The sequence below is a fragment of the Strongylocentrotus purpuratus genome, unplaced genomic scaffold (genome assembly GCF_000002235.5).
Source record: "Strongylocentrotus purpuratus isolate Spur 01 unplaced genomic scaffold, Spur_5.0 spur5_scaffold_10, whole genome shotgun sequence".
Taxonomy (NCBI): Eukaryota; Metazoa; Echinodermata; class Echinoidea; order Camarodonta; family Strongylocentrotidae; genus Strongylocentrotus; species Strongylocentrotus purpuratus.
Genome location: NW_022145595.1, coordinates 542,163 through 566,750, shown reverse-complemented (window position 1 = coordinate 566,750; position 24,588 = coordinate 542,163). Strand labels below are relative to the sequence as shown.

The window sequence follows — 24,588 nt, the reverse complement described above, 5'->3', positions numbered from 1 at the left end:
CTTGGATGTTGCCCACAAAATATTACAATAGGAGATATGTGGTAAAACTATATAGCATAAGTATATTCTATCAGAAACAAAATATTTTATTTTATACAGTACGCCAACACTTCTGGTAATTGGTGTTCCTTGCAGTCAAATTTAGTTAATTGACATGTGGTCCTTTTTTCTTCTTCTAATAAGTGTCCTTTTCCCTTCTAGCTGATAAGTGCCCCCTTTTTCTTTCTCCATGTTAAACATGTGGTCTTTTCTTAATTTCCCTCAAAGTTTGCTCGTTAATCTGAAGGAAAAAAAAGGTTTATTCATGCAGTCTTTCATGATGAGACCCGTGAGGATTAGGATTAATTACTTCTTTATAAATTATGTAATTTTCGCAAAAATGAATATTCCGATCATCACACCCAACTGCAAAAGTATATGCTGCTTAAGCAGTATTTTGGACCGAATCCAACCCTGATAATGTAATCATAATGTAGGGGCCTATAACAATATCTAAACATTGCATATTTTCGCTTTGAGGTTTCCCCTTGTATATGCCTAATTCTAGTTTTTTTTCCAGAAAGTAGCCTTTTTTGTGCCCCCCTCCCGGCCCTCCCTTCTTTGGAATACGCTCCATCGCCTCTGGGGCCACCGGCTTCCTCGTCTTTGAAGCCATTTATTTTTTTTGTAAATTGTTTTTGTTTAAAGAAAAACAAATTCTAGGTTGATAAATTTCCCCCAGCTCTGTCCTCTGGTGCCACGCATATGTATTGGTGCCACCTATTTTAGAGTATTTTAGAGTTCTGTGATTGGTGCAGTGTTGACCACCAGAGGAGAGTACTTTCAGAGAGGACACACACATATGTATACAAATCGTGCCATAATTATATGTATGCGTAGCATAGCATGCAGTGCTTGCACATGCAACTCTAACATCGAAGAGTTATGTATCTTTCATGAATGAGCCCTACACTGCAGTGTCTGTGTACATCCTGGAAAAAACGATAAACATTCTCATTTGAAGTGGTCTAATTTTGTCCGTAAGTTGTATATTTTATGTTACGATGGTTGTCGTCAATTGTCTGATATTCAGAATTTTCTCATTTGGTATTTTGTGTGTTATACAAGTTTCATTCGAATAAAACCAAGTTATTGAACGAACTGTCAATGTCATCACGAAAAATAACCTCAGAAATAAAAAGTCAGAACTTGGTCCCAGATATTGAAAATTGTGCTGTACTAAATAGATTTAATCATTGATTTACTACTGACAAGGCAAAGTCCAGTCAAAATCTTATTCGTACCACTCTTACAATGCATCAGGTCTAACCTTGAATGTTATGGACCTCAGACATATCATGCATCTAGATACGCATTAAATTTAGAGCTGTTTTTGTCCACAATGACAATCGTCTAGATCTAGACCATGTACTATGTAGACCTAAACCTAGTAGATCTAGTAGTAGGGAGGCCTAGAGTCTATGCCCAAATCTAACTTTTTAATTACGAATTTGTTTAAAATAAAACAAAGATTAAAAGAAAGCATTTACTTTCACTAAGAAAACTCACCCATCTGCCGACTCCAGAAGTTCCATAAAATAGGAGATATCCAGCTTGTAAACACTCCCTTCCTTCTACGCCTTGGCCGTACGCAAGAGCCTTGAAACAGATAAATTCATGTCGCGAAATTACGTTGATAATTAGACAGGCCCGAGGGAATGGGCGTGTCATTGTCCGGACAAAGTTCATGATGAAGTTTAAAACTTCGCGCGAAAGTGCAATCACTCAACAGCGGCTAGCCTTGAATCGGTCGCACACGTACACACCGACACAGGCTAGGCAAGCCCCGATGCAGGCTGAAATCCAGCCATCAATGTGCGAACGATTACATCTTCTACTACTACGAGCCGAAGGCGATGGTTCAAAAATGAAGAAGAGATATCAAAATTGGCAGGAAATAAAGTATATAATTCATTGATATTTACCTTAGATGTGTATTCCAATAATTTGATTTCCTCATGAGTATTCCTTATTATATCAACGATCGAGAAGTTACGAGGTCCAATTAACATCCATCTTGCAGCGAACACAGCAGCATGCATAGCGCATTTCTCTCACTCTCTCTCTCTCTCTCTCTCCCTTTCGCTATACGTAACATACACACTCACTAACCATGTATGATACAACACACACCTTCAAATCATGGCTTTCATTTCAATTCTCAATTGGAGTATAGACTGCTCATGTAGACTTTTTTTTGTACTTAAATATCTTTTTTAACACTTCTCATACATTACTGCACGACACTCGAATCTAGTGCTGCGAGAATAAGGTACTAGGGTCTATAAATAAGACTACGCTTTGCGCACGATCTGACCGGAGGCTCAGTGGAGCTCAGACATATGTCGCAATACCCTTTATTTTTGGCGCGAACAATGACGTCACCGGTCACAGTTTTCCTTCTCATTTTGAGATGGCTGTAGCTATAGTATAGGGCTCAAACCAACGCAAGATTGACATAATCATCGTACTCTATCTACCTTCGCATGTTCAGTTTGTAAAATTCTGTATTTAAAAAGATATAATCTTTTTTCTTTATATTTTCTAGTTGTTAGAAGTGGCAATTGTGAACATCTGAAATGTTGATCTCTATCAAAAGTTCTTTACTCAAAACGGATCCCATATTTTTAGGGTCTACCTTCAGCCAATGAGAAGGTTTTTAGTGAGCAAACCTCTACGCCCTCTAGGATTTTCTTAGTCTGTGATGCATGTCCGTAAAGTTGTTCTGCTACGACAATTATTGGACTCAAATACGTCAAAATCTGCAAGATCGTCAACAAATGGTGAAAGACTGTTACAGATCCGTGATTATAGGTATGTTGTGAAATGTATAATTGTATTTTCTTTTCTTATTTTCATCAATTTTTTTTTTTACATCATTTTTTTCCCTCTGCTAATTTTTTGAAGTGGGCGACGAGCGCACAAATCGTAGGCGTAGAAGCCTTACGCCCGGGCATTGGCCTCCCTACTAGTAGTAGTAGTAGTAGCACTACTAGATCTAACAGCTAGATCTAACAGTTAGAGTAGGGTCTAGACCGAATTTTCCGTCTCTTTCGTTCATTAGCCTCTTATTGGGGTAGGGTCGGCTCTCTCTTTAGAGATGGAAACCGTTTATACGTATTCCCTTGCTAACGCCATGGCCATTTAGTATTAGACCCTATGGCCATATTTTTATGCCCCGAAAATCCCCCCAAATATCATTTTACCTCGTGCATGTTATATTGTAAATTAGGCCTAGATCTAGATCTAGGCTATAATAAATCGGTTCCACTTACCAACTTGACTGAAATAATCTGTTTAATGGTCCCTTTTTAGGAGATTATGGGTCAAAATCGAAATCCATGTTGAAAATCTTGCAAGACGTATTTTAACTCTCGCTGCGCATGAAGCATCTAAATCTCATCCCTTCTATTCTACGCCGAAGGCAAAATGATTATGAAGGAAAAACTGTGCGCGAGCTCATGTTCGTAATGGCGTTTGAATTTCAATTTGTTCATCAAATCATTGGCCAATTTTGCATGATCGCGCAATGCACGTAGACTGCATAGGGATGCATGCATGCAATCTATATGGGAAGGATTTTAGCACACAACATTGGGTGCGCGATCAGACACCCTACCTATAACAGAGACAAGTGATCAAATTTTGGAATGTTGGGTCATACATGTAGGTCAAAGGTCGTAAAGATAAATTGACATGTAGGTATAGGCTTTCTGTTCTCATCATATTATTTCAAGAATAATTCAAGCCATGATCTTAACTGAATTTAGGTAGAGGCACACTGTTTCTTTCACATTGCTATCGCATGACCAGGGACTCGTTTCACAAAGCCTTTTTTCAATGACAAATGACAAAATTTAGTGATAACTCTGTTCAGAAGCAAGGATTTCAGTAGCTTATAACACAAATTGTCATTTGTCACTGATGGCAAGTTTTGTGAAACGCCCCCCAGAACTCAACTTTATTCCTACCTCACAGAGAGGGACATCAGACGTGACAATGTGGCGCCTTGTGGCTCGCAGGAGCTTGCATGTCTTAACCCAGCAGCAATGGAGACGCATGGTTACAGTACAGACTCAAGGGACCTCACCCCGTGGCCTTATGAGTGCCGTGGTCGGTGGTACAGCCGGCATTTTGATTGGTGGATTTATTTGGGAAAAGTAAGCTATATGCAAGTCCTCTTTATATTATATTATGGCATGTGATGGGTGCATTTTGTTTTGTTTGTTACTGAACACTTTAATCATTTCAATATATCTGATGACGTTATCAAGCTGATAGAAACCATTAAAGCTTGAATAAAAAACACCAAATAAAATGATCCGTTTATGTCATTTTAAATACACCTCATGTTCACGATACAATTGGATAATACTTGCTATATAGGACTTGCTTTGGACTCGCCCTGCCAGTGGTGTATGTATATATTTAGCATATCATGTCGCAGATCTATAAAGCTGAGATGTACACCACCCCCCAATCAGACCTGTTTGCATCAAGCCCTGTTCAAGAATGGAACAGATTCAGGTCTTGAAATGCCCTTGTATTATGTTTTTTTCTTCAAATATGTCCCCCCCCCCCCCCTACCAAAAAAAAAGGATAAGAAAAAAGATCATTCATGTGACTAACTAGAAACAAAAACTTTAGGCAGTTATTGTTCCCTTACTACAATCAGTTCCTTTGCCTTTATTGGTATCCCCCCCCCTCCCTCCCCCCCTTGACGGTTGGGATGATTCTTCCCAGATTTGTATGCCTCCGTTACGAAGTAGCCGGAGGCATTATGTTTTCGGGTTGTCCGTCCGTCCGTACGTCCCGTTCTCGTGATCACGTTATCTGAAGAACCGATTAATGGATTCCTGCCAAACTTGAGTCATGTATGTATCTTGCAGAGCCGATGAACTGATTAGATTTTGGGGTCACGAGGTCAAAGGTCAAAGGTCACAGGGCTCATTATGTATGCAAGAATAGCTTGTAATCGCATTATCATTAGAACAGATTGATGGATTCCTGCCAAACTTAGATCATGTATGTATCTTGCAGAGCCACTGAACTGAGTAGATTCTTGGGTCATGAGGTCAAAGGTCAAATGTCATGGGCTCATTATGTATGCAAAAATAGCTTGTGAATACATTTTTTCTCTTTAGAACAGACAGATTGATCACTATTTAACTCAGGACATCTTGCAGAGCCAATGAACTGAGTAGATTTTAGGGTTATGAGGTCATATGTATATGAGAAATTGCTTGTAATCACGATATTCTGAGAACCTGTTAATGGATTACAACGAAACTTGAATTTGAAAAATTTCTTCTGTTTTGGTTTGTAAACTTGCTCTATGACGGAGGCATCATTTTCGACTGCGCGCAGTCAAAGTTCCATCTAGTTTTGTTTTTTTAGCATCTGCTATGTGCATGTTTTATACATTTTTCTTTTATTTCTTCAATTTTTGATATTTTAATTATATTTTTTACACACTGTTTATCATTGTCTTGATTTCTTTCAATTGTGTGCAATTATTTCATACACTTACAAAGAAATAATGCATATTTTGCTTGTGCGGTATTGAGGCCAATGGTTTCACTATTTGTCTGTTTGATAGAACATTGAGAGCTAGCAGTAGCTCAGTTCAAGCACAAGACAAGGAGGAAGAGAAGGGCAGTGATGAAGAAGGAGGAGGAGAAGAAGAAGAACAACAGGATGGAAAGAAGAGACGAAAAGGTCCTGGCTTCAGAGATAGGAGGGTAAGTGGCTGCAAATAGAGGGATTGAAAGAGGGCTAGAGAAAAAGAGAGACAGACAGAAAGAGAGAGAGAGAGAGACAGAGAAAAACAGACAGACAGATACAGAGAAACAGGTTCAGAAACAGAGGAGGCTTATCTCGGCCCTGTTTCATAAAACTTGTTAACAATAACAACTGCTATACCGGTAGTTCTATGGCAATTTCTTCTTTGCCAATCAAATGCCACGATTTCAGTAGCTTTAATAGTTATTGTAACTTGTTATTGATAACAAGTTTTATGAAACAGGGCCCCTGGCTTCCTCTACTTGCCAACCCCTTTCTTGCCATGAGCCCCCACCAGAGGGGGTGCTATACAAGAAGCCGTCATCTTATACAGCAAATCCCGTCAAGAATGTCAATGTTATACACTCTGACTTTTTGAACTAGACTTTCCATATACAGTCAAACCCAAGGGAAACTGAAAAATTGGTCTTTGCAGACAGGTGATCTTTGTAGACAGGTTCCTTTAGTACATGTTTCAATGAGAAACCATTTTCAAGGGAAATAAAAATTGTGGGCTTTGTAGACAAGTGGTCACTAAAGCAGGTTTCGGGTTTGACTGTAGCTGTATTTATTTTTCTTCTTGTAACATTGATAATAGTCCAGGAGCCTGATAGCGACCCTATTTAGCTCAAAAGATTTTACCTCTAAAGTTACTGAGATTATCTATTAAAGTCATTGACAGAAAGAAAGGTTGTTGGCCTCACCATAGCTGTCAGGTTGAGCCCCCCCCCCCCCAGAGTTCTTCACTTTATGTGATTGTGTCAAGTGGAAAATAATGCGTTTAATGAATTGATACCGGTACTATTCTTCTTCTTATTACAGATCATTGAGTACGAGAACCGCATCAGGGCATACTCCACTCCGGACAAGATCTTCCGATACTTTGCGACGCTCAAGGTCTACAACGAGGATGAGGTTTACATGACCCCTGCCGATTTCATCAGGTCAATCACACCGGATGAGAAGCAACCAGATGGTCGCGGTCTGGACCAGTTTAAAAAGATTGATCCTAAGGTTCGTTCATCCTGATCATAGACAGAACTTGGCCCTGTTTCATAAAACTTGATATCAATAACAAGTTACAAGCTACTGTTATAAGCTACTGAAATCAAGGCATCTGATTGGCTGAGAGCAAATTTATCATAGAAATTAAGCATTTGTCATAGATAAAAGGTTTTATGAAACAGGCCCCTTAACTAAAACAGTACTTATCACCGAAAAAATTCAGCGAATATTTTTGTTTTCTTCAATTAATAAACATACTTGCTGATTGTATATAAAGCACTTCTTGGTCAAGCTCCCACTTATATCGAAGAACTGTTGAATTTCAAACTTAATCAACACAATCGCAACTTGCGCAGCTCCCGAGATACTCTGTTGCTGCAGATCCCATCTATCAAAACAAAACTAACGCTAGGTGATTGAGCATTTGCTTGTGCAGCCCCAAAACTCTGGAATAACTTACCATTTGAAGTCGGGAAATCACCATCTGTGAATATCTTTAAATAAAAACTGAAAGCACATCTTTTCAATTAATTTAAATCTAAGCATATCAGGAGCTCTTGTAGCGCAGTAGAATATAAACTTGATGTTGGATAGTTTCTGCATTCTATAAATGTATTATTATTATACTATTCATTACAACTGTTCGATTTTGCATGTTTTTAAATCTGCAACCTGGCAAAGGTGTACAGGTGTATATGGTACTATATTTGCATTACATATACATGCATGTATGGAACCATGCATATCTTGTACGTCTTCCACCCCTACATGCATTGTATATTTGTATCAATTCATTTAACACTTCATTGGCTGAATTGGCAGTGTCAATGTGACGAAGTGCCGGGCAACTTTCTCATTTGTTCCAACACACAAAATGATTAAAATGTCAAATTTTCAAAATAAATGTCTCAGGAGGAGGGTTTTTTCTTGCTAGAGAACCTTTGATAATCCTACAATATATTTGGATTAGTGCCCCAAGGGAGAAGGCCCTTAGCAGAAATACAAAAATTTACAATATTTTTGTACACAGACAAACGGGAGAGTTGTCCGTGCATATGTCACAATCCAGTCACTAAATTGACAATTTGGTTTTGCATAGATTCAGTAATCTCATATTTCAAACACTCATAAATTTCTTGTTATTGGTCTGATGTATATTAAACTTTCACCATACAGTTTCTTTTGAAATGATTACCAGGGATCGATTGCCGTTTAATGTAAATTTCATTAGATTTGGGGGGGATTTTATTTGTTGATCGTACCAGGATCTGAGAACGTTATTCAACACTTTGCTAGCTTTGATCAACAATTGGATCAAACAGAAGACTGCAACACTAGACATTTGGCACACATACAGTATAAACTCCAAATAGTGCTGTAAGTCAGACGCTATGTTCGTGTTCGGTTCGGTTCGGCAGAGTTCGGCAATATTTCACCCGAACTTGGTTCGGTTCGGGGTTCGGTAATATAATAGCAAGCAGCGTTATAGCCACGGCGGTCGGCACTGGGCGGGGCGGCCGGCCTGCCGGGCCCGACCAGCACGGAGGACTTCTGCACACTGCCACCGACCAGCACGAATTTCACATTAAAAAACTGCTCTAAACGTAATTATTTGTGAAGAAAAATACTACTTACATTCGTATTTCCGTCTTGAATCGTGTTTTATTTTCAATTTTAAAAGAATCATGTTTTCAATTTGTCAATAAATGATATTTTTTAAAGATTTTCCGAGACGGTTGTTGTCTAATGTTAGAGTCATGAAAGCTGCCATCTTGAATAGAGAATTCAGGCTCGTCAATAACTGTTTTATATAATTTTTTATTTTTAATAGGAAAAATATAAAATCCCTATTTTTCCTGAATAAATAAATACCATACTGTAATAAATATTTATTTTATTATTTATATTGTAACATTTGTCCGATATTGTTACAATTAAAATATTAATTTGAATGGGTTTGAGCTGAACTTGTTTTGATCACGCACATGCCACATGTATTCTTGTTTATGGCTTATCGTGACGTAGCGTGGTCAGGATTTGGGATTTAAATGGCGCCAGTGAAGTCGCGCCCACCACTGGATAGGCATAAATCACAAAGGCAGAAAATGGGGAAAAAGTAAATATAAAATGAGCAATCATGACATGAAAATTAGGTACAAAATGACAAGTTTATTAGCTTGCAAAATTTTTTACATTTTTCTGCCGAACATCCGAAACAGGCCTTTGTGTTCGGTTCGGTTCGGTTCGGTTCGGAAGTGCTATGTTCGGCGAACTTCCGTTCGGTTCGGCGGTTCGGCTACAGCACTAACTCCAAACAATGTGTCAATCCAGGATTCAGATCCTTCGCAAATATTTAGTTAAACGTTTAAAAAAGTTTCTCTCGATTTGTTTTACTTACAGAAATACAAACCGGATGATTTCCAAGGTCTTGGAGAAGACAGTATTTTCAGATTACTTGGACAGTGTGGTCTTATCTCCTTTGCTGACTACATGTTTCTACTTACAGTCTTATCAAGTGAGTTTCTTTCTTATCATCTATTCATATGTGTATGCGATTGGGTTTTTACAGACAAATGTTAATCAGATATTTTCAAATCAGGGTCCATAAGAATCAGTTTGTAGGCAAAGACAGAGAGCTGACAATACCGCTAGACCTAGATCTCTCTCTCTCTCTCTCTCTCACACACACACACACACACAACACACACACATTCCCTTTATTATGAATTTTAACACAAATATCAATACGTTCCATAATAATGTCTTTTTATTTTGTTCATTCCATGAAATTCTGGGTATCAAGTCCAAAAATAGCTTACAAGATCATTAACATCCCATTGAAACCATGACAATTTCAATGCACAGGTTCAATTGAGATGCCACTGAACTTGTTCTCATGGCAGTTTGGTGAAATACTGCCCAGCCCTCTAGCTTCTATGTGGATTTTGAAAAAATATAATTTTTCGTTTTATTCAAAGGTCCCGATAATATTTTGTTTTGATAGACTATTACTAGCTGTCTTGGGATATCCAAAACAAGCTTAAATGGCATGTTCAGGTATGATGTGCCTTACCATGCACTTTAATGTTTATATGAATTCAAAGTGAGCATGAAAACAAGCAGCTGCGCGCATCAAAGTTCTTACAGTTAACACTTATTCATACCCCTTGAAAATTTGATGTTATTTGTTTTTTTCGTAACTCAAGAATAAAAGATGGACTGGTTGAATCGGGGCCTTGTTGAATACTATCAGAAGCAAGCCTTAATATGTCACATTTTCAAGAATCCTAGAAATCAATTTTTCACATATTTCCAAAATTTCAAAACTTGATATTAAAGGGAATGAAGAATTTAGTTTCAATTTCAATTTCAATTTCAATTTATTGTCCAATATTAGAAATTTGTTTTGCTCACATTTTACAAACGTACAAAGAATCTAAATAAGTTTACATACCCGGTAAATAATACATCATATACTTTGACATAGAAATTTTTCAGAATATTGCTTTACTGTATGTGTACTCACTATAAATGTATTATAAGAAACAGACAAATATGTGAAGTGTATTATGCTAAGTAACATCTTTATGGGAAAAAGAGTGCCACGGTTTACTACAACATATGTGAACATGCAAAAGTCCCTTCCTCCAAATATACTACAATGATATGTACATGTACTCCTGACGACGGATAGTCAACCTGTTCGAAACATCGAGCCACTCCTACTACCCATCCTCTCCAACCGGCGCTATAGTTTTCCTAGAAATATAACTAACAAAGATAACCAACAGTCTTTTTCAAGAGTACCAACAGTCCTTTTCAGGACTACACACACCCAAGAAAGAAAGATCACTGAGAGTCCTTTTCAGGACTCCCGATCCTCCCCCTCTCTCACATGGTGCAACTGCAAGCCATGCAAGCAGATACTTATAAGCAGCATTTAATGATATGTACTCTTTTACTTATCACAGCTCCGGAACGTCATTTTGAAATTGCTTTCAGACTCTTTGATCTGAACGGAGATGGCCATGTTTCTTGCGATGAATTTACTCAGGTAAGAGTTTCTGTGGTTATTATTCTTATTTAACCAAATGCAGCACTTCAACCTCTGACCAAACACTATACCAAACCCTTGAACTCTGACCAAACACTATACCAAACCCTTGAACTCTGACCAAACACTATACCAAACCCTTGAACTCTGACCAAACACTATACCAAACCCTTGAACTCTGACCAAACACTATACCAAACCCTTGAACTCTGACCAAACACTATACCAAACCCTTGAACTCTGACCAAACACTATACCAAACCCTTGAACTCTGACCAAACACTATACCAAACCCTTGAACTCTGACCAAACACTATACCAAACCCTTGAACTCTGACCAAACACTATACCAAACCCTTGAACTCTGACCAAACACTATACCAAACCCTTGAACTCTGACCAAACACTATACCAAACCCTTGAACTCTGACCAAACACTATACCAAACCCTTGAACTCTGACCAAACACTATACCAAACCCTTGAACTCTGACCAAACACTATACCAAACCCTTGAACTCTGACCAAACACTATACCAAACCCTTGAACTCTGACCAAACACTATACCAAACCCTTGACCTCTGACCAAACACTATACCAAACCCTTGAACTCTGACCAAACACTATACCAAACCCTTGAACTCTGACCAAACACTATACCAAACCCTTGAACTCTGACCAAACACTATACCAAACCCTTGAACTCTGACCAAACACTATACCAAACCCTTGAACTCTGACCAAACACTATACCAAACCCTTGAACTCTGACCAAACACTATACCAAACCCTTGAACTCTGACCAAACACTATACCAAACCCTTGAACTCTGACCAAACACTATACCAAACCCTTGAACTCTGACCAAACACTATACCAAACCCTTGAACTCTGACCAAACACTATACCAAACCCTTGAACTCTGACCAAACACTATACCAAACCCTTGAACTCTGACCAAACACTATACCAAACCCTTGACCTCTGACCAAACACTATACCAAACCCTTGAACTCTGACCAAACACTATACCAAACCCTTGAACTCTGACCAAACACTATACCAAACCCTTGAACTCTGACCAAACACTATACCAAACCCTTGAACTCTGACCAAACACTATACCAAACCCTTGAACTCTGACCAAACACTATACCAAACCCTTGAACTCTGACCAAACACTATACCAAACCCTTGAACTCTGACCAAACACTATACCAAACCCTTGAACTCTGACCAAACACTATACCAAACCCTTGAACTTAGGAAAGGTTGACAACTGGGAAAGGTGAGCAAATATTTGAGAATTTTTTCATTATTTTTATATTAGTATGGAAGAGTAATGAATGCTCTTCAAATGCCCTCATATTCAAAATATAATAATTAACAGCTTTAAAGTTGTTGACCACACTTTCATGCCACATGCTGGTGTAGTCCAATATACTCATTTCTCTATACAGTGCATGTGACTTTTACCAAGACTAGGCCAATATCTTATCATTTTAAAGATAAAGATCAGTTCTGGTCATGCGATTGCATTGTGAAAGAAACGTTGTGGAATCGATCAGAAAGATTGATCATCTAGCATATAAGTATTGGTGTGTACTGCAAGGTACTGGAATCTTCAAAATGATAAGAAATTTGGCCCAGTCTTGGGACTACCACACGTGCGCGACACGTGCGTTATATCTATCAGGTCCAAATAGATATACTAATTTACCAAATATATCAATAAGTAGGCGGCTTCGCAGCAAAATTTGTATCATCACGTATTAGTCAAAAGGTATTCTTTCATATGATTGGTAATAAGAGCTTCCATTTCATTTTTTGAGAGAGGGGCGTTTCCAAAACAGGTCTTTACCTTTAATGATTCCAAAACCTATATGATCAACCTTTCCCAATCGCTTCCGCACAGTTTCTTTTGCATGAGAACTCAACTAAATATAAAACCGATTTTGGAGTTAGTAATTCGGTTACCATAGGATATTGGCCATAGCTATATATTTGCTGGAGCATACATCAATGAGGCCCAGGGTTATGACTTTGCATAATTGTGAAAGGTAATTCAGTTTGGAGAATATCATCATCTCTTTGAACAATTTGCTTGCACAGTGTAATAAAGCAAATAAGTACTGACTACTGTGACGGTGGGACAAATTAACCCTCATTGTTACCTCTTAGCTTGTATGTCTGTGTGGTATCAGTGAAAACGACTACCGGTATCACATACGTGATAGGTCTTATTAAAAAAGACTACGTCATTGACCGTGCATTACTGGTTATATTCGCTCTGCATTTTTGGTTGGTATATGCTATAGATGTTATATAAAACAAACAATGAATGTTTTTCATTCGTTAAATATTGCAAATATTTTCATTTGTTGACAGATTAACGTTCTATTGAACTCATAAGCATTTATTATATTTATACTATCCCTACGACTGTCAAGATATGCAATCTATTGAAATCATAAGCATTCATTGTATTTATACTATCCCTACGAGTGTCAAGATATGCAATCTATTGAAATCCTAAGCATTCATTGTATTTATACTATCCCTACGACTGTCAAGATATGCAATCTATTGAAATCATAAGCATTCATTGTATTTATACTATCCCTACAACTGTCAAGATATGCAATCTATTGAAATCATAAGCATTCATTATATTTATACTATCCCTACGATTGTCAGGATATGTAATCTATCATCGTTCTATTGAACTCATAAGCATTCATTATATTTATACTATCTCTACGACTGTCAAGATATGCAGTCTATTGAACTCATAAGCATTCATTATATTTATACTATCCCTACGACTGTCAAGATATGCAATCTATTGAACTCATAAGCATTCATTATATTTATACCAGGCCTTCTCAACTGGCGGCGCGCGCGCCACTCGTGGCGCTTGCGGTCAGTCAGAGTGGCGCGCGGCTGTTCCAAAAAATTAATAAAAATTAAAAATTAAAAATTAAAGAAAGAACAACATTAACAAATTATATTTTAAAATAAAAAAACTCAGAAAAATCAAAAAGTCGCAGTCGAAGTTGAGCCCAAAATGTAAGGAAGCCATTTTGTTTGTTTGATTTTCACTTCATTTTGACATTTTCCGTGTTTATTTCACCAAAATAACTACATATAAATTAACTTCCAGTGTAGATTTTAGCCAGGAATTGTACTAATTATTTCACATCAATATGAAATTACGATTGATGTTTTATGGAACGAAAAGGTGTTAAAAATGCCACATCTGGGCCTTAAAAAAGCCCAAAAATCCACTAGCTTCCGGGGGCTTCGCCCCCTGGACCCCACCTGGTATCGGCTCGGTCGCTACGCTCCCTCGTAACACAGTCACCAGACATACAGGTTGGCACTTCAACCTCAATTCATTTTTGTTTTGGCGCTTCTAATAAACTAGTTGAGAAGGCCTGATTTATACTATCCCTACGACTGTCAAGATATGCAATCTATTGAACTCATAAGCATTCATTATATTTATACTATCCCTACGACTGTCAAGATATGCAATCTATCATCTGCCATGTGGCCTCATATCTTGGTATGTGGAATGTAATAAGGAATATACTGTGCGATGCATTTTTGGAATGGGATTTTACAAATATTCAGTCAGTGAATTTCAGTCATTCATGATAACAAAAATGTGAGTAAGCTGTCATTGGACAGAATCCCCAACAAAACTGCTAAATGGAATGAAAAGGGAAAATTATTAGTGTCTTTTTTACTACCCGGTATGTAGTTTTTCGAAGTGTGATAGAGCCTTCTGCACCATTTTTGTATGGGGAGAAAATTGTGTAAAACACTTACAATTTTAATTCTTTTCTTCTAATTCACCCACATTATTCCTATGATCCACTATGATAATTTACTCTTAAAGATAAGCTTGAGTTCTGGCAATGATAGAAAATAAATTCTCACAGAATCCAACAAAACTTACACCGAATGTTCAAGTGTACAAATGAATTACTTGTGCCAAACGAGTTCAGTAGAAAATGTATAGGGGGTCAGTAATAAGCATAGAAAGATAAGGAATAAGTAGGCCCGACACTATGTGCAGATGGGAGTCGTGGTTTTTATCGAAGATGATGTCCAGAAATTTTTGTGCATTCGTTATTATTTCACTGGTTCAAGCAACCAATCTACTGCAGGATAAAAAAATCCAGAATGAATTATAGCCATGTTCTCTTAACCCACCAAAAGTTGGTCATTTCACATTTAACCCCTTACTTACTTTGGTTGATCTATAGAACAACTGGGTTTGCCACAGTCCATTTTTGTCACACATAAAGTGTACATGAACAATATGTACTCCAAACAACGCGGCAGACTAGGATGCCAATTCATGGTGAATAAAGGGTTAAAAATAATTGCATCAGGGACCCATCTCACAAAGCCTTTTTTCAATGACAAATGACAAAAATCAGTGACAAATCTGTTGATAACCAATCAGAAGCAAGGTTTTCACTAGCTTATAACGAAAACTGTCATTTGTTACTGATGTCAAGTTTTGTGAAATGGGGCCCAGGGCTCCACACTTACGTTTTTTTAGGGGAAGGGGGTCTAGATTGAACTGATTTGAAAGAGTCAGAATGCATTAGCCCTATGTTAAAGGTACCATGGCCCATTTGCAGGCCAACAAAATGAAAAGGTTAAATTCCAACGTCATTTGAAAGACAACAATAATTTAGTACTTCCCTCAAAACAAAAGGGCTTGAAAATGTCTTTTAGTTAAATAGTCTGATTTTCAGACCCTTGTACCGAAGAGTCATACGTTTTGTGCTGCGCAAAGATTCAATCAGTTTAATTTTGGCTCATGTACCCTTTACAGCTCACTTTATGTTTGTTACTACCAAAGAAAACAAAAATAAGTAAGTCAGTCAATCAATAGTTTCTGATAGTCTAGAAAGTAAACAGGTTTCCTTGCATAATTTGAATACTAGGACACTGCTAACATTTAAATTTTGCAGATAGGACATATGTCCCATATTCATGATTCCTGCAAAGTTCTACAGAATTTGATGTTGGCTGCAAGAGGCATACACTACCTTTAAAACATGTCAAACCCTGATTTTATTGCATACAATAATTACATTTTTGTCTAAATTAAAATGAAGGTAACCAATGTGATGAGATCACAGACGGCTACGGGGAAGAGACATAGAGACAGGAAGACGACCGGCAACACGTTGGATAAACCGTTCAACAGCTCCCTCACGACATTCTTCTTTGGAGCCGACTTTAGCCGAAAGCTGACCTTTGAAGAGTTCAATGAGTTCCAGCGCAAACTGAGGCTGGATCTTCTCAAGCTTGAGGTATGCAGTGATGGCAATAACGCAACAAAAGGCACTTTGACATTTGCAAAATGGTTTAGGCATTGGCACACACTTTGGCGCACCAATGTGGAAAACAATGAGAGAAGTAGGCGTGAAGTGTTCATGAAGTGCATGGTATATGACCAAATATGTGTGCCAACAAATTTTCAAGAATCAGTCACAAATTGATTTCTGGCCGGCCACTGCTGTGAATGATCTGTGAGTAATGTTCAACGGTGGCGGCAAAGTATGACAAATGGCGGCGGAGCATGACGATGTGTGTTGTAATGTCTTGAAATGAAAGTAGGGTTTGACACAGTGCAAAGTGTATTTTTGAGTGGGCTGCATACCACAAATTAGCAAAAAATGGCGCTTATTTATCTTTCTCTTTCTCTTTCTTTTCCTCTCTCTCTTTCTCTCTCTCTCTTTCTCTCTCTTTTTCTCTCTCTCTTTCTCTCTCCATTTTTCTCTCTCTCTTTCCCTCTCTCTTTTTCTCTCTCTTTCTCTCACTCTTTCTCTTTCACTTTGTGTGTCTCTGTCTGTCTATCTATGTCCATTTCTCCCCATTTTTTAAATTGTTGTATTTCCTCTATTTTTCTGTTGCTTTCAGTTTGAACGTTACCACCCTGAAGATGGTCGTATCACCGAGAAGAGCCTGGGTAAGCTTCTCCTGGTGTACGCCAACCTGCCCAAGCAAAGGACGTCTCGTATGCTGAGAAGGGTCAAAAAGAAATATGAAGAGGACGTACAGGTAGCCCATTCTTTAATAGTCACACGTTTGACCCAAATCTTTAAAAAATTGTTGATTTAAAATAAATTATTCAGTATTTCATACCGGAAGTCTCCCATGTTGGATTTCTAAAAGATAATATTGCTCGTAAAGAATTGTTCACATATGCAGCCATAATTCACCATGGTTTAGAATGTTGTGAAGTAGAGATGTGGAATACTAAAATCTGTCTTAAGATGGACTGCTACCATATATGAATTCCGTCTTATATTGAAAGATAAGAGGTGCATTTTGTTTGGGGACTTTCATCACATTTTCGTCTATATTGTTAGGCTTTTAGAACGTTAATGTTGTACCTTTCTCAATGTTTCTATACAGGGTGTGACATTTGAAGAATTTGAAGCACTGCAAGCTTTCTTGAGAAATATCAGTGATGTGGACACAGCCCTGTCGTTCTATCATGTAGCTGGTGCAGCCATTGATCCAGGTGAGTTTACACAAATCAATATTCATATTCATATTCATATTCAAATTTGTTGTCCAATGATTGGAAATTTGTTTCATTTGCATGTCAGTACAAGATTACAGATTATAAACATCAATAAGATACAGATGGATACAGAATAGAATGTTTGACTTAAACATATAGGTAACAACAAATGCGATAGTTCAACATGCAGACTAAAATTCGATTCATAATGTGAATTAAATTAAATTCACAATTCAGATTAAATACAATTAATGATTCAGACCAATTCAATTCATAATTCAGATCAAATCCATTCAAATCCTGATCACATTCAATTCGTAATTCAGACTAAGTAATTAGATTAAATTCGTAATTCGGGTTAAAATAAATTCACAATTCAGATTCAATACAATTCATGATTCAGACAAATTCAATTCATATTTCAGAATATAATTCAATTCAAATCCTGATCACGTGCAATACATAGTTCAGATTAAATTGAATTCACAATTCAGGTTAAATTAAATTCACAATTCAGATTAAGTACAATTTATAATTCAGATCAATTCAATTCAAAATTCAGATCAAATCCCGATCACATTAAATTTGTAATTCAGATTAAAATAAAATTAACAATTCAGATCAAATTCAATTTATAATTCAGACTAAGTAATTGAATTAAAATTCATAATTCGGGTAAAATTAAATTTACAATTCAGATTCAATATTTCAGAATTGAATTGGTCTGAATCAATATTTCCATAATAATTAGGGAGAAGTGGGATTCAGGTTATAATTTCATATAGATATATTCCTATATTTAAGCAATTTTCTTATTTACGTGTGGAGGATGTGATAGGAACAATGAATCTTGGAAAGCCCTCATATTCCTAATTTGACTGGATATCACATGTGGGTACTTAATATAATATTGGATGGCTTTGAGTGTGATACAAGAATATATTGCTCACGCTATGAAAATATTGAACGAGTCGGAGACAAGTCCAATATTGTCATAGCGAGAGCAATATATTCTTGTATCACACAAAAACAAAGCCATAAAACAACAAAATTTGACTTACCTCAGCAAATATGGATTTGTTTTGGTGTGAAATCTATATCGAAAGTTGAAGTTCCTGGATGACTGAGCAATACGAAAACAATATTGATCAGTCATCCGGGTACTGCGCTAAAGATATTGAATACACTGAATTATTGTTCCACTTGGAGGCCTCATATAGATAATAATCCCATATTTGTGTGCAGTGTGATTCACTATATGCATTTTTTTAGCAAAATTGAGTTGATTTCTTATCAATTTGATTTTATGAGTCACTGCACACAGTTAAAGATAAACTCCAGTTCTGATAAAAAAAAAAAAAAAATGAATTCTCACAGAATCAAACAAAACTTACACTGAATGTTCGAGATTACAAATAAATGACATGTGCCAAACGATTTTGGAAGAAAATGCATACTGGCTGAGTAATGAGCATAGAAAGAAAAGGAAATCAAGGTAGTACTAGCCCCGACACCATGTGTGTTGTCCCATATGTAGCTTTCTGTGTACAGTGCTTGTTACTTTACCAAGACTCGGCAAAATTTGTTATGATTTTGATGACTCGAGAACCTTGCAGTGCACACCAATACTTACATGCTACATGATCAACTGTTTCTGATCCATTCCACACCTTTTCTTTCACAATGCAATCGCATTACCATAACTCACCTTTATCTTTAATCTTATGTTATACAAATATATAACCAATCTTTTCCTTGTAGCATTTAGAATTTTTTTTTTTTTAATGCAATCACATGACCAGAATTCATCTGTATCTTTTCACTCTTTGATTCCTCAGAAACGTTCAAGCATGTTGCTAAGATGGTAGCCAATGTAGACCTGTCGGATAGAGTGATTGGAATCTGCTTCACATTGTTTGATGAAAATGGTAAGATTCCATATTTTGATACTGAGATGCAGTCACTTTTATTCCCTCTACTTTCTACCTTTCTCTCTCTCTCTCTCTGTCTCTGTCTCTGTCTCAATGACTCACTCTGTCTATCTCTGTCTGCGTCTCTCTCTCTCTCTGTCTCTTTCCCACTCTCTCCATCTATTTCTGTTTATTTGTCTCTCTCTCTCTCTCTGTCTCTGTCTCAATGACTCACTCTGTCTGTGTGTGTGTGTGTGTCTCTCTCTCTTTCCCACTCTCTCCATCTATTTCTGTTTATTTGTCTCTCTCTCTCTCTGTCTCTGTCTCAATGACTCACTCTGTCTATCTCTGTCTGCGTCTCTCTCTCTCTCTCTCTCTGTCTCTTTCCCACTCTCTCCATCTATTTCTGTTTATTTGTCTGTCTCTGTCTCAATGACTCACTCTGTCTATCTCTGTCTGCGTCTCTCTCCCTCTCTTTCCTCTATCTCTGTCTGCGTCTATCTCTGCCCCTCTTTATCTCCCTTTTCTCTGTTTTGTTTTTATAAACATTTTTCTGTCTCTCCTTATCCAGCTTTTGTTATATATGTCTGTTTATCATTGTTAGTCAGTTTAGTTTGTTTACCGTACATTATGCTCGCCAGTCAACTGATCTACTGCATGATAAATATTTTATTATTTAATTTAAACCAGTACTTCTTGAAATGCAATGTCAATACCCGAATTCAAGATTAGCTGTAAATAATGTCTGCACATATCTGTCTCCCTCTATTAAAATTGGAAATGAAGACGTCAACCTGAATATCACAGAGGGCAGAGCAAATCCATCCAGTGTTCTCACTCAGTTTTTTAATTTTATTGCCAATTAGGCAATCAGCAATTTCGTTCTCTATCATCTATTATTCTAATGGCGGATGTTTCCTAACTGTCTTTGCAGATGATGGTAAACTGAGTAACAAGGAGTTTGTTTCTGTGATGAAGCACCGCGTCCAGCGTGGTCTGGACAAACCCAAGGAGCTAGGTCTTAGCAGGATACTAGCCGCTATGTGGAAATGCGCCAGGAAGACGCAGATCATGGGCAAAGGGGAGGATGACGTCACCCTCAAGCGAAGCATCGCCAGAGCAAAGCTCTACTCCACGGTCTGAAATAGTGACAATCATCGAGAACGATAGCGGTGATTTTGTGATGATGGTAGCGATGGAGGGAGGACTTTAATCATGGTTGATATGAGCACATCTAGGAAGAAAGGAGTACTTAACTATATCTGCTAGCTCAACGTTCAATGTAGATGACAGCATGCTTGTTTGAAACAGTGAGGGACAAGCGCATGGATTGCTGCAGTACTATGCCAACAAGACAGATGGATCACAGCTCACAAATATTATTTAGCAGCTGCCAATTTGGTGCTCAGCTAGATGGTATAGGTACTGCAGTCTCATAGTAAAAAAAGGAGATGTAGAAAGTAGGCCAAGAGTCTTGTAGAGCTTTTTTTTTTTTTTAAACCCGGAGCGCAACTGTATTAAATTGTCTATACCTTGATGTATGGTTAATTAGAACGTGCGCCATGACAGTAGAGACATTTTATACACTTTGCATAGATTACGTAATCCAAACCTTTGTTTAGGCAGGTCAGGAAGATGGCTAAAATATCAGTTATAACACAAGGTTAAATTGATTCTCATACCATAATTTGTTCTCTACTAAAGATATATTTATCCTTTCATTTGAGGCAGTCTAATGTTTGATTCCTGTTTCTAAAAGTATGTTTCGCTTTCAAAATATCGAACTACTTGATATTTTATCATCAATAGAGCAAATGGTGAATGGTTTGCGCTCAAGAAAAGGAGTAAACATTAATCTTTGTTGTATAGTCATATGAAGGTTGGATAGTGCAAGAAAACAGTAGTATTGGAATGATACATAGTATAGCTTTGAGTTTCAAATTTGTTAATGAAAATTGTTTAGTTATATAGTCATATGCAAGTTGGTTGGTGCAAGAAACTAATTATATACTTCATGAAAGAGTTTATTAATAATTATTTACTATTTAAATGATACATGTACATAGTTTAGCTTTAATCTTCAAATTTGTAATGACAATTGTGAAGTCTGTAAAGGAAAACTTATTTCCCCCTCATTTTTCTTTATCCTCTTGGGACTCATTACATATGTATTATAATATTTCATTGGTTGATGCATGTTTCATGGGACTAGTATTACCTAACAGTACATAGAGTGTACATGTATGTGTACATGTACATGTAATAAATTAAATTCAAGGATGAAGTACTAATTTAAAGCTGTGGACATGATAACATAAATATATTACATGGCTCAAGAATTTGATGTTTGGAGTGTGCATCTTTTACACTTCATGAATATTTTTTAGTGTTATATTGATAATATATTTCTGCTTGTAAACTTTTTTATTTTGTTAACCCCCCCCCCCACCACATGTCACTGATTCAATACTCATATTAGACATGTATACTACAGATGAGGGATGTCAGATTTATCTAGAATAGGTTTTGAGCACCAAAATTACCCAATGTTTTTAGAGTTAGTGGCCCAAATTCACAAAGGAGATTTGTAGACAAACCTAGGTTTATGTGCATCTTTTGACGCGTTTCAGACTAAGGATTGTCTGAACCTTGGTCTGAAACCCATCTAAACACGTCATATGGCGCACATAAACCTAGGTTTATCAACAAACCTCCTTTGCGAATTCGGGTCAACAAATTTGTTACAAGGTATAACATGTCTTTATACCATTCATTATGTTACACGATTCATTTTTTTTTATATACCGATAGAAATATTCCCTACCTGCTGCAAGCCCAACAATGAAGGAAACAGAACTGTTATTTGTTGTGATAGTAGTAGAAGTATTGAACAAATTATGTCTTTGATTTAAAAACATGCAGTCATGCAAGAAACATAATTCAATTACCAAAAATAATGTTCATATACCATGCTAATTGCCATTCACATGCTTTTATTAATTCATAGCAAACAATTAAACAATAATTTAATGCGAAAATTGACATGTTTCACATGTTTCTCTAAAAGAGTCCTTGCATTGTTGATATACAGGCCTACAACATAAATAAAGCACATTGTTCATCATACAAGGACTAAAATAAAACACAAAGCAATTAGGGGTACATTGAATTATTGCATGCAAAATAAAATAGTTGACAATGAAGTACATCTACTACATGCTGTAGGTCATCATTAAGTTTCATTAAATATGCCGAATCAGCAAATGAAAAATTAGTTTCTGTACCTCAAACCTACGTACATGTAGTGCAGTGTACATGTATGCATCAATTATATCGATAAAATAACAAGCATACATAAAATTACTGTAAGCAAATGCACACCCTGACCAATATATCGGTAAAAAGTTTGAAGAATCCTACTATCAAAGAAAAGTCATTTTTCATACAAAGATACGAGTACAACAGGCTTACTTACTTTGCTCATAAATACTGATAATTAGATATATGTAGTACAGGTCCAAAGTCCAGTGGATACTTATGTGTGGAATACCAAACTTTGATAAATACGAAATTCCATTAAAAAGAAAAGGCTTATAGCATCATTTATGAAGCTTGTATTGACAAAGTGAAATGTTAAAGATTTTATACAAAGAATTTTTGCCTAAAGCAATAACTATTTTATTAATGGTACAGGTAATCTCAAGTTCATGCATGTGAGAAACTAAATGTTCATAGAAGCAAAAAGAATTTTCACTGAAACTTAAAGACAATTTAGTGTATAATGAGTGAATGAATTTTCACAAGGAAATTGAGCTTTTGCCGAATAGGTACAATGACCAGCTTGATCCCATTTTCTCGTAACTTTGTTGACATTTTACTAACCTAAATATTCCCATCTAATGCTTGATATTAAAAAAATTCAAATTCATCTTAGATTAGAGTAGCTTATTTTTCATTAGAGTACTGGGTTGTTTCATAAAGACTAAGATCGACTTTAAGTTGGACTTAATAACTACGGCAGGCTGTTCATGCCACTATTTGCTCTCGCAAGTTACTGGCATTGTGATCATAATTCGTGGTCACAAATCTTTTTGATAGTTCATTATTGAAAAAAATATTATCTAAAGATCATAATTGAGAGACCAATTGTAAGAGCAACCAGTGGCATGAATGGCCTTCCATAGTCGAGTCCAACTTAAAGTTGATCTTAGTCTTTGAGAAACACTCCTGCAGATTAGCTTTAAATCTGTGACAAAGCATGCAAGAAATAAGGGAGTTGCACTCCATGCAAGCTTCATCTAGTAAATATAATTTATAAAGCAATGGGAACGATCCACATTGGATCTAAGGGTTTCAAAACTACAACACTGATGGAGCATTTGCACTGTCATGCAATACATGTACATCACAAGGATGACTAGTACATTAAAAACCCTTAATTGCAATATAATTATGTATGTGATGTATCATTTCATTAATTTTTAGGCCTTGTTCAGATATGACATGAGAAAACTGCTGCGTTTTTTAAAACGATGACGTATAGTGTAATACACCTCACATTTCTGTATCTTAGAACACAGAGCTCAGTGAATACGCGCATGACCTTTGTTGCACGTGGATGCCATTTATTTGCATGTTAAACTACCCACAGCAGTTTTTTTGCGGCGGTTTACAGTATCATATCTGAACAAGCCTTTAGTCTTTCGTGAAAAACTATCACCTGCTGATGATCATAGAAGTATTTAAAGTATGAAGTAGGATTATAGAATGTAAAATTAAAACATTTAGGTACCGGTAGATATATTTATGAGAGGGAATGGGATGTTTCTTATATATAATTCTTTTTAAATTGCTCTGTGGACATTACATTTAATGTTCGATTACCATGTTCTTTTCAATATTTATTAGTTATTATTGTACGATAAAATTATGAATAAATTGCGAATGAAAGCATTTCATCATAAAATCTCTACTTGTAAAAGAGATACATGTTGTTTTGTTGTTAATTTTAGCATATTTTTAAAATGTAAATCTAAATAAATATATACATCAGACATTCCCCCACATTACGCAACATAAATATTCCTACGTATGTTGTACAAATCGTAAGCTTTCGACGAACACCTGTACAAGATAATGCCATCATGTTACAGTTAAAGTGCACAAATTGGCAATGTTGGGTTAAAATAATTTGACCATCATGCACAAGCAATGGTAAATTCACAGGCTTTCTGGTATGT

At 36.6% G+C, this 24,588-nt stretch overlaps 1 protein-coding gene across 2 annotated transcripts; it reads left to right on the top strand.

Moving 5' to 3' along the window:
• The first annotated feature begins 890 nt into the window (after window positions 1-890).
• LOC578055 (calcium uptake protein 1, mitochondrial) lies at window positions 891-24,314 on the top strand. 2 transcript variants are annotated; one of them, XM_011673560.2, is made up of 11 exons: window positions 891-1,019; window positions 4,018-4,199; window positions 5,639-5,780; window positions 6,643-6,834; window positions 9,226-9,340; window positions 10,797-10,879; window positions 16,021-16,218; window positions 16,829-16,969; window positions 17,327-17,435; window positions 19,277-19,366; window positions 20,283-24,314. In XM_011673560.2, exons 2-11 carry the CDS (start codon window positions 4,039-4,041, stop codon window positions 20,489-20,491), a joined length of 1,440 nt encoding a protein of 479 aa, XP_011671862.1. In that variant the 5' UTR covers window positions 891-1,019; window positions 4,018-4,038; the 3' UTR covers window positions 20,492-24,314. The 2 variants fall into 2 exon arrangements, with proteins under 2 accessions (XP_011671862.1, XP_011671863.1); XM_011673561.2 differs by having other exon boundaries at window positions 929-1,019; window positions 3,992-4,199.
• The last annotated feature ends 274 nt before the right edge of the window (window positions 24,315-24,588 follow it).